The 12,169-nt window shown below is 36.4% G+C and overlaps 1 protein-coding gene across 1 annotated transcript in view; it reads right to left on the reverse strand.

The window, feature by feature from the left end:
* Window positions 1-12,169, reverse strand: part of LOC139978247 (uncharacterized) — a 116,198-nt gene that overhangs the window by 63,785 nt on the left and 40,244 nt on the right. Inside the window, exons 5-6 of the mRNA XM_071988254.1 lie at window positions 6,100-6,333; window positions 4,835-5,080 (exon numbers count right to left, since the gene is read on the reverse strand). Coding sequence (XP_071844355.1) covers window positions 4,835-5,080; window positions 6,100-6,333 — 480 coding nt within the window. The remainder of the gene's footprint in view (window positions 1-4,834; window positions 5,081-6,099; window positions 6,334-12,169) is intronic.

The following is a 12,169-nucleotide window of genomic DNA, read 5'->3' on the forward strand; positions in this document are numbered from 1 at the left end:
GCTAATTTGAAATTTTTATTTCATGATTAATGTATTTTTAACACATTTCCACATCTAAGATCAAAGACTGATTGATGCTAGGGACCATCAGAAAGATATACTGTAAGCAATTTCAAAGCACCATTGAAACATAACAGTGTGCCCCTATACATCGACTATGCATCGACATTTCAATTGTCATGCTGTAACGGTCACCGTATAACATTACATTGAGTAAGATTTTATCGCATATTTAAATTAATTGTCAAACAATTTTCACTAAGGAGTTCCAATATGGTAGCTGTTCAAACTTCACAGAGTTTTGGGTATACATGTTTGTGCAAAAATCTCTTGTCCATTTTACATCAAACTGTAACAAATATGATGATGGATAGATGGATCATAGTTATAACTATAATTTTTAAACCTGTTTAGAAAGAACATAGTTACAGTAGTTATTTTGTATTATTTTATTGCTGTCAAATAACTAAGTCTTTGTGAAAGAACCATTTGAATATTGAACAAGCCTTCTGATGTCACACTGTAATGCTTTGAGCTTGCCCCTAAGCTGAAACATGCCATAGTTGTTTGGTGGAATTTATAATTGTTTTGCACTTTGACAAGATTTGACGCTGGAAATGCTTTATCACCTCCAGGATTCACCTCTGTACCTAACTAGTAACAAAAAAGAAGATAGATTTTCATTTCTGTATATATCGGGTGCATATCCAGGTGGGAGGGGAGTTTGGAGAGCCCCCCCCCCCTTAAAAAAAAGGAAAAAGGAAGAAGGAAAAAGGGGGAAGGCAAACAAATGGCAAAGGAGGAAAAGAAAAGAATGGGGGGGAATGAAATAGGATAAAGAGGTCAATTATATGATCATTAGGTAATGATATGGTTGTATAGATTAACTACATGATCATCATGGTATCAAAGGGAAATATATAGCGGTCGGACATATACGGATGGTGTTCAGATCTGTACTAAACCATATAATGCTTCTATAATTTACAGGGAAACTGTGCAGGCCCCTGGACCCAAGACCACCATGCGCAAAGCAAGAGTTAACAAAACAGACAGTCTCCTGATGGTCTCCTCTTTAAAAGTCACCCAGAAACCTCCTTTTACAAAAATCTGTATTCACCACTGAAACTGATGGTGTATATTTATGGATCTTATATTTGGGGTAGGAGTGCACTGCCTTTGAAACCATTTTAGACTTTCGTAATTCGAAAGAACTGAAACCTTTACAGCGTTTTGGAAGAGTTAAAAGCAGTCGCGTACTAAGCTTGGACAGAGGGGAAGTCTGCCCGGTTACCAAAGTCATGAGTGGCAACTTTTCCATGCCCTATATATAGTACTGCTGAAGAAAGAACTTGGGAGTTCTTGTTTTAATTCCGATCTGTTCGTTTATAGATCATTGAAATTGAATTCTGAGAGGGTTACATACGTGAGCGCTGTGGATCAACGCGGTCAGGAAGATTGGACTGATCCATTCTGTTGCGTTTTTTTTTTTTTTATATTGCTGTGACGCAAACTATTGCATTCTCAATGTATATGGGAATTTGGGTGAAAAAAACTACCAATAAATGTGTTTTTAAACTAATTTTGAGTTCTTAACAGTACAATAACAAATTTTAATACAATTACACATAAACGATTAAACAGTGTGTAGTTACAGTCCCCTATACTAGGCGCTACCACGCTGGCGTCTACAATAGCGTCTCTCGAGGTTGGGCTAGAAGGTCGATATTTTCTAACGAAGACTCTCATTTGTTACCCCTAGGTCCGATTGAAAACTTGAACCAATCACAATAATTTTTATATGTACAGAATCTGTCACTCATTTGTAATGCATATTCAATTTAGACAAAGAGGAGGGCCAGTGTTATAGTGACACAATTGAACTTTCAAAAATGGGAGTTTCAAAAGCCACACGACGCTACATGTTGCCATGTGTGTTTTACGTGTGACTTTTGGTTTTCAAAAGTTACGTATTTTTACATTTTTTAACCCCCAAAGTCCGATCGTGCCATGCTTAATAGAAACTAGGAAACAACAGAGTTATGAAGAGATTTATTCCACCTTTCTAAAGATGTTTTAGACAAAGTGTAATGAAATGAGGAAAGAACTGTTATCAGTGAAGAAAAACATGGCCTAACAGTAAGTCAACGAGGGGTGTGGGTAGTAACTGTTGTGAATTTCCGCCGCTGCACAAGGAAGAGCCCTAAGGAATTGATATGTAATGATCAAAATTGTCACATAAATGTGAAACAAAAGTCAACTTGTAGATTCTTTGAATGGACAACATTCAATATCATCATTTTCAATATGTCCTTTACTGTTATTCTGTGATACACATGCAAGTGTAATTTTTATGTATTTTCTCATTAAATTTTGATGATACAAGACAAAATATCAAGTGTATGTGTGAATGGCTAACAATTGATTCTTTTACTGACATTTTTTCCTACCTAAACCCCTACTCTACTGAAATTCAAATCTGTTTGGTGTTCACATGAACAATGCAAGTATGGCATGACCATCAATATTTACCTAGTGGCTGTGAAATACCCCAATCAAAAAATTCATGAGCCTAGTCTTTGATCTCCTTTAATAATGCATGCTTTCATGATTTATTTTAACCCCAAACAAGTCTAGCTCTACTTCCATGACAAAATTGTTTTACAGCAAAACTATATATATATATATATATATATATATATATATATATATATATATATATATATATATATATATATATATATATATATATATATATATATATATATATATATATATATTTTGGAAGTTGAAATTGCTGGTTATATTCTAACTCTAACGTATACTATAATGCACATTTGACTTTTAAAGGTTGAATGATGTCAAATTGCAACATGAGTCCAATACTGCTGACCACTGTACATAGAACTGCACATACAACATTGTTTTAAGTTCCTTTGTTCTACGTCTGAAGAGGTTAGAAGTTAGTTTCGTGAAGAACACTGCATGGTGTACATGTTCTAATAAATGGTACTCAACAATAACACATCAGACTTGAACTCTCCTTTAAATAAAGTACATTTGTGATACAGCTGGGGGTTCTAGTATAGCCACCCATAACATCGACATAAGCCTTTAGGCCAAAAATCATAATCCAGGTATATACTGGACATAAAGGTTGGCCAACCTGAACAAGCCCTAGATCCATTTATATAGAACAAATAGAAGACAACACATATTGATAACATAGTGACAATACACAACTTTAAATTAACAGACTAAGGAATCAATAGTTATCTTCAGTCTGTAAAGAAAAATTGCAGGATGCAGAAATATGTCTTCCCATCTAATGCTTTCTAGATTTACAGTTCAGGTTTCTCTTTTTTTATGAATCTTGTAGAGTGTAAACCATCCATCCCATTCTATGTGCATGTTTTGTACTGTAGTAAAGTGATATTTTGTTGTGTGCACCCGTTGAATATTTACATGTGTTATGTAATAGTCAGTTTGTAGCGTTAGTTGTTTGCACGTGTATTTGCCAGTTCTGTATACGCGGTTGTGATGGCCACCAGCGTCTCTGCAGAGCTCCGGGGTTCACCTCGTTATCCCTTTCATATTTTGTTAATTTTTATTACTCTGGATCGTTAATTGTCCAGAGATACCTTTATCTGTATTACCTGGAGTCTGTGAGGAGATGTCCCCCTTTTTAGATGCAGGATGCCTCAGGTTTTGGATGGTATCGGCTTCTGGCTCGAAGCCACTGGTTTTTCCAAGATGGCGGATCCACTGATACTTTATAGCGAGCTGGCTGACAAGAGATGGAGTCTTGATGTCCGCGTTCTCGATGTCCGCTAGCGTAGAGAGTTATTCCTTTCCGCGAGCAAGTTGACTTCAGTCTCGTAAGAGTTTAAGTCATGGATATTGTTTAAATGCTGTACGTACCCTATTGTTATTTAATTGAATTGTAGTTTTTAAGTGTTTGGCTAGGCTGTACTTTACTGTACAAAGTACATGTTAGGTTGTATTTTTGGACCTTGGTCCTACAGGTTTTTAGCGTGTATTGTTTATCGTGAAGCACGTGGGTGCTATTATTGCGTATTATTATACTTTTAGTTTACAGAAAGTTTTTGACAGTTAAGTGTATTGATTATTGTACCTGTATTTTAGTATTGTACTGCTCGTGGTCTAAAGAGCGTATTCGTATTTTGTATTTTGAACATTATTGTTACTGTTGTTTTAAAAGTTTTGTCTCAGAGATTGTCCTTTAATCTTAGCCATTCTGGACAGCTATAGAGTGACAAGTCTCTTGAGAGTTTGTGAGTTCAGGAGGTGAAAATTCCTGCTGTCTAGGAGGTGAAAATGCCTATAATGGGTTGCAGCTGGCATGTGTTGCCCTGACCATTATGAAGTCCTCGCCTGTTGGCAAACGTATTGTATTTCCAAGTATGTTCATTTTACATTGTTCATTATACATTTTGTACAGTATTGTAATAGTACAAGAGCGATTCCACTGTTTTGTTGTATTAATGTGTCATAGATTGAGCATAGGTTCTGTGCATTTTTCGTAGTATTTGAGTATAGGTTTTCCCGAGATAGGATACTTTTAATAAGATAGTAAAGAGTTTATTAAGCCATTTATTGTTCATATGTATATTTATCATTTTGTAATTTGTAGAGTTTTGCAATAAATTGTCAGCCGTTGTTTCAACGCAAGAACACTCTTGCATCCTCATTTATAACTTGTGAGTTCGAAGCGAAGGACCCTAAATTCAGTAATTTCCCCCCCCCCCATCCGCGGTTCGCTTCAGTACTACTATGTCCTACTCTACAAGTTTAGTTGTCCTTTAGTACTCACCAATAATGACAGTGATAACAAACTGACACTGCTCTGTATTTCTTGCACCATCCCTGGCAGTGATAGTGACTGTAGTTTGCCCTAGAGGGAAAGTATCTCCAGGCTGATGAGATGAAAAAAGAGTTACATCTCCAGAATTATCAGATGCTGTGGGTGGTTGCCAAGAAACACTTGCAGATGGTGTCCCAGGTGCAATACTGACTGAACTGTCACCAGGACAGTTGGTTATCACTGGAGGCTGAGTGTCTGTGGAGAATGGAATCAATATTGTTCTACATAAGATTTACTGAACGTTTATCTTGTATAAGTTTGTCTGCAATAAGATAGCAGTAATTAAGTCAGCAATAAGATAGTCATCAATCCACATTCAGCCATACTTTCTAGTACAAACTATTATATGGAAAGATCAAACTAAATGTGACGATATAAAGTTACAGTATATCTATGCAATTCAATAAGTGGTCATTCAAAATAACCCTTTTATAGTCAAACCTATGAATTGAGAGAGAGGTTTAACATCCTCTGACCATAGGCAGAAGAACCTTAACTTACAGTTCAGTCAAATGTCTGATTATTAAGTTTGACCTTGTCATATGCACCTGCATCTACATACATCTGTTACAATATCTTAATCAGATTGAAATTTGTTGATTTAAAAGATAAAACATATATTATTGAGATCTCTGTCAATATGAAAATGGATCATTTTAACTTCTATTTTGCTTTGTCTGACTTTGCATGAAGACCACTCATGTATGTGTGTCTATATTTCTGTTATGTGTATATGTTTCTGGGCAGTAACTACAATGTATAGGTTATTAAATGCTGGGATAGTACATACTAAAATAATCAAAGTTAAAATTACATTTTATTCACAATGTTTGTCTGAAATTTATCTTAAATAGTAAGCATGTAGATAGCATGGATATCCCTGATCCATCATCTACACAATTAAAACTGCAATTCTTAGTCAGGTGTGGTTGAAATTTGGATGTAGTCATTCACAGACATATAGAACTGAAGGGGTTAATTCTCACAACCCACAGAAAGTACACCTTACTTCATCCTTAGGAAGCTCAAAAATTCATGCAGAAAAAAATTGTATACATTTAAAGAAACTTTTCATCAAAACACTTCAATCTCTAAATTTTTACAAAATATTTGAAAATAGACAACAGATTTTTATTTTAGCAGAGCTTGACTTAAATTTAGATCATATGTGTTCTTTAAAAGGCAATGTATCTTATTTTAAACATGATATTTACCATCATCGTCTAGTATAGTGACAGTAGCAGTCCCTTGCCCCAAAACAATGTATACTGATGATGGTAACTGAGTTGGACTTATATCCACATGGAATACTTCAGTAGGTTCGATGGTCATATCAGATACAATGGATATATCCACAGGTACACAAACCTGTCCATTGGATATGGTAACAGGAGTGCTCTTGCTAACAAAGTCACGAGATGCAATAGCAGAGACTTGAGAGGTGGCCACTGTAAAGACAATATGAGAAGAGTGAGCTGACATAGATTAATAATATTCTTGTTTCAAAAATTGATCATACACAACAGTCCCCACATACAGTCAAACATTAAGTAACATATATATCTTTATTAATGGAATTTGAAAGCTTTACGAAATGCTATCTTTTCCCCAAACCTAGTAGTTTGTAGTCCTCTAGGGTTTGATCAATGTACATAACGACAACCTCCAGTAAATGCTTGTTTACATATGGGGCATACAAGATCATATTTTATATATTTGTATTACATTAACAGTTTAACAGTTGCACAAGAAGTACCAGCAAGGTTAGGGAATACCACCCAGTAAATACCATCTAGTTTCAAATTGATTGGCTTTCACAACTGACAGGTAGAAATACAATAAACATAATATATAACAATATTAATGCATCTAAATCAGGTTTGAAAAGATATGTCTTCAACTAAACCTAAAGAGGTTTAACAATGTAGTAGACTCCCAACTAAAAGCAACAAAAGAAAAGTTTACATTTACTAATGAACATTTTTGTTCACAATTACACTATATTACTTTAATAATTTGTTTCCTTATTGAATGTTGTATAATAAAGGTGCTAATAAAATACATAATATGAATACCAATTTTGAGTTCAAACAGTGTTATGAGAGATATAATATTAATGATGTTTAATGCATTGTTTAGTTGCCATTCTTTTAAGTAGTTAAAGCAGACTCTGACAGTTTAATATGTGTTGGTGTCTTCTTCGAGTCTTAATGGCTCGATATCTTAAGCTAAACATTTCAAAGTTTATAGAACTGGACAACAGAGAATGTTTAATCAGCATGTCTTGTATCCTAGAAAAATACAACACTAGTGTGATCATGAGAAGCCAAATTGGCAATATGACAAAAAGCTCGTTTTTGTAATAAATGCTACAGGTCCTAATTGGAATTTTTAGTACTGCACAAGCTTTGTGCACAGTATGAAATTTGAGGGACATCCAAAGTTTGATATAACAGTCTTAGAACACCTTGTGGTAGAAAATGTCGTAGAAATGACAATGTTTAGGGGCTATTATTTTAGGGAGCATTGGGATATGATCACACCAGTTTAATTGTGAATCAATATACACACCTAAACATTTTACAGTATAAAATATAGTACCCAGTATATAACACTATATAGTGGTCTGCTGTCCTTAAAGCGCTGGCCGTTAGGCGGTGGAGGTCCGCCAACAGACCAATAGACATTTGCAGCTTGGATAAACCTAGCAGAAAACCGACATTCGTCAACAGCGTTCAGATGTTCATTAATGAAAGTGTTTTATTTGTGCACATGTGTTCTTTGTACAAAATGCTACCCATGCTAGCAGTCGGCCATCACTTTGTGGTGGGAAATGCTGGCAGTCCGGCTATGGGCTGATAGAATTTACGGCCTAGATAACCTATGTGTGCATTGAAGCCGACAGCGGACCAACAGAATATTGCTTAAAAAATGACTAACAATTAAAGCAGTAATTGACTCCTAAAATCGTCAGCTGCAATCAGTTACATTAATACCCTTAATTGGGGGTGTGATCTGATTGTTTGCACTTTTCACATTTTATCTGTTTTTAATGAAGATGACCCTGTTCATGTAGCGGTGTAGTGACGAACATCCCTTGTCCCAAAATGATGAAATAATATAGTACCTAATGTTTCTGACTTTCTGCAAGCACCATCAATGGAACCATTCTCTTATATATAGTGTATGTTCTATGATCCTTCAAAAGATTCAACAATGTTTTAAGTTCTATTGCAGATATATTCCACTCATATTATTCAATGTTTGATGTACTAATATTAAAGATGAATTGACTTTTCCTTACAGCAACAAACCAAACCATATTGAAGCTGTCAACTTAAATGTGACCTTAAAGACCTGAAGGAACAAGTGAGGGTCAACAATATGCTGCTGAAAACATGACTGTAGCAAGAGCAGAGGAAGATGAAGACTTTGCACTACCCGAAGGAACAACTATTTCTGTGAGATCTTTGGAGGATTTGATTAACCTGGATGACTCTATTGAACAAACAAGGATTGGAAGATATTTGGTAAGTCAGGATAAAAATGTCAGAAAAATAATCAGAAAACAGGTTTTCAAACTGTAATGCTTGTTAATCATAATACTTGTGTCAGTGGTCTGTACAAAATAAAAATATTTCCTGAGGGGCAAAATTCCGTCAATTAAAACTCTGTAAGGTAGTTACAGACATGACTGCATTTAGGTTACAAGAGTTTGGCCACAACTTATTTTGACTTGCGGTGGATTCTACAAAAGTTGGCTGTTCAATAAACCTTGTTTTAAATGGACTCAAAAAGGTACATTGCAGCACTACATTGCAAGATCCTCTTCAAATATTGATAGAAAACATCACTGGAAGCCAAGTCATGGGATGAAATATAATTTATTGTATATATATAAGAATTATTGTGATGGTTTCTGATTGAGTTTTTTTTTTTCACTTTTGTTTTTTCAAGTTAAAAAAGACTTTTAATTCTTGGTGGCACCATGTTGAAGGAGTGAATTAAAAGAATCCTGGGTGAGGTATGTCATATGCAGTTGCTACTAAACTTAACTAGACTGGTACGACTGGGAAAACAGCCTTTGCAAAGCTAAATATGAAACACATAATTGAGAGTAAGTTTACATGTGTGCATGGTTTCAATTGCTTGTAAGGAATATTTACAAGGGAGCATCACTCTCCTAAAATTGTTACGTGGTCTGATGTACACACACAATATTATTGTATTGCTATTATTATTATTGTTATTAATATACTATATTGCACACAAAGGTCGACAATTTTGATCGGAAGGTACCTTCGAGATCCAATTATGGCCACATAAATTCAAATAACCAAAGAAACTAATACAGTCACCGGAGGTTAATCTGAGGTCAAAGGTCACCTAAATGCGGGTCGACTACTGGATTACAATAGCTTAACTCCCAACCTTGACAGACATTTTGTTCTTAAGTTATTGCAAAAATACTAGTTTTGACCCCTGATTGACCTTTGTTGACCTTGGATCACATGACAGTTATGTTCCAAAAATGATCCCTTACCCCATTCCCAGCAATATTAACTGCATCAGACTTTTGCACTTTTGCATTTTTAATATTTTGCATTTTTTTACCCTAACTGACATTTGGAGACCGGGCACCCAAAAAAAAGGGATCTTCCTCTCACTATGGGCTATGAACCCACAAAGTTTGGTCTTGATACATCATTTCTTTATTGAGATATCATGTACACAACCCAAGCTTCACATACCCACACACACCACACACATGCCAAGTTGAATGCATACTGTAGGTTCCTTGCTTTGCAAAGAGCAAATAATAAAAAGACCAAATTTCAAGGCAAAATCGGGCCTACAGATCAAAAGTATGCTGGCGAAGGCCATATATTTGTCATTTGTCATGGGACACCAGGGGTTCTCTGGCCAAAACCAGGTTTAGGCTAGCGGGGTGCTGGCTGAATACCAGATTTAGGCTAACAGGTCTCAGGCGAATCTCTCACAGAACCATGGATGTTGGACTGGCGGTATGACGGCAGAGAGCTGGCAGAACACTGGATTCTAGATAATTGATAGGCAGCGGCTTTCTGGCAGAACCCTGTAGTGATACTGGTGGAACACTGAATGTTTCACTGGCGAGACACCATCGGTAAGCTGGCGTTTCTCTGGCAGTCTGCGGATGGAGTAGCCGGTGGACCGCCAGAAAAAAGCCGGCCAATTCTCTGTCGTTCCGCCAGCTTCCCACTGGAGGACCACCAGTTGCGTAGCTGGCAGGCGCTACCATGATGTGTACCTACCGCCCATCTTAATCTGACGATCCCATTTATGCTACGATGTGTATTAAAGAATATATAGTGTGACTTATCAAAATGTAGTGAGAGCTTGTTTGCAGCATATTTGAGATGACAAGCCATAGTTTATCTTAGCTGGTTGTTGCAGGTTAGCTTGGAAGAATTAATACTGTAAGGATTTATGAGGAAACAAGCTTGATGTAGTGCAATTAGCATAAATTGTTGCACTGTATAAATTCAATGCAAGCAGCTTGCATGCATCAAAGAGCCTGCTAGAAATTGATATGGATCTTCAGTCAAAAATATATGAAAATGAATATAAAACAAGAGTCCAACCGGCACTATGGCTCCTTGCTTGTGTTGTATGTCATCACCCAATATCATATTTATGTCCACATGTACGAGAGCTATTAACCGATAATTTTATTCCAAGTTTGGATAAAATCTGATTTAAGGTTGTCGAATTACAGGAATTTTTGAGTGGCAGTCTATTAGGTATATGAAAAAACTCTATTATTTTTACATGGACACAGTTTTAGTTCGGGTAGTTTTCATCCTATGATTCATGAGAAGTGGATTTTCGAACCTCAGCCAACTTAATATAATATATTTTGAATAAGGGAGAACGATGAGCGACTGTGACATCATAGCGGCACTTCGATTCGGGGACTGCATGGACGCTAGCGAGGAAAGTTAAAATTTATGAAAGTATGATAGTGATTTAGATGGGAATTTCTCGGTGCAGTTGCAGGTTAGCACTCTTTTGGAGAGTCAAGAAGTTCCAGAATTTCCTAACTACGTTTTCTTCATATATATAATATGTTGTTCAGGTTTTTTTGAGAGAGAGAGATTTCTTTAATCACAGCCATATAGGTAGTTCATATTTCTGTGTATTGTACAGTATCAAGGGGTAGAGTGAAATCTGATCAATTCTGACCAATGTGCCACACTAACATCACGTCTTGTCGTAAGTCAGTGTTAGATTCAAATTTTCTGGCAGGACAGGCCAGCATTTTATTCACTCTATCACAGAAACTAAAATTCATCACAGGACAAGGCTTAGGGCAATACAAAGACAAAATATGATAAGACGATGGAAGGACTGGACCCAGTTACACTAAAAAAAAATTCTTTACTGCAATTTCAAAATTTTGGTCTCTCCAAAAGAAATTAGATCCAATAATATTTTGCACATAAATGGTCAATGCTCAATCATTTATTTGCCCCCAAACTTTGAACCCCGATTATGTTGGACCAAATGGTCCCAAAATATTGGGCCCCACAAATGTGGGCTCAAAGGATGTGTACTAAAATGGATTCGAGGTGGAAATAAAATTTGAGCCCACCTGGCCAATAATAAGCCTGAAATATTTCAGGCCAAGATGGCCTACATATACCAGCTATTAACCAGCAACTGTATACCAAGTTTAGTTACAATCCATGCATAGTTATAGTAATGTGCAGACAATGTTGACCCAAATGGTCCCAAACATATTGGGCCCCACAAATTTGGATCAAAAGAATGTGTCCCAAACCGATTTGAGGTGGAAACTATGGGAGCAATGCTGCAGTGGCTCAACCCCATCATCTGTGAAAGGACACCAATTCAGTGGAGGACTGTCATGAGTCAGTGTTGTATGTACATGCAGTTTAATTGACTAAACTATGCAAACAGTTGGTCAATGTTGTAAATCACTGGTAGCTCAACAACACAATGGAATCAGGTTACACTGACAAGAAAATTCTGCCTTGACAGTAGTTCTAGGAAATAACTCATGGTCAGCAAGCTTAGACCACTTCCCATCTTAGACAAACATGAAATTGCATCAAATATCAATTGAGGCTATTAACAGTGGCGGAGCATCCATACAGTCAGGGGGGCAGACGCCCCCCTGACGGACTCAAATGGACTGCTGGCACCCATTTTAGCTCTTTACCACTTTTTACTTATTCGCGATTATTGACTTTTTTATTGCGCTCTCATCAACCTATTGAC

This window comes from Apostichopus japonicus, chromosome 2, assembly GCF_037975245.1.
Source record: "Apostichopus japonicus isolate 1M-3 chromosome 2, ASM3797524v1, whole genome shotgun sequence".
Lineage (NCBI taxonomy): Eukaryota > Metazoa > Echinodermata > Holothuroidea > Aspidochirotida > Stichopodidae > Apostichopus > Apostichopus japonicus.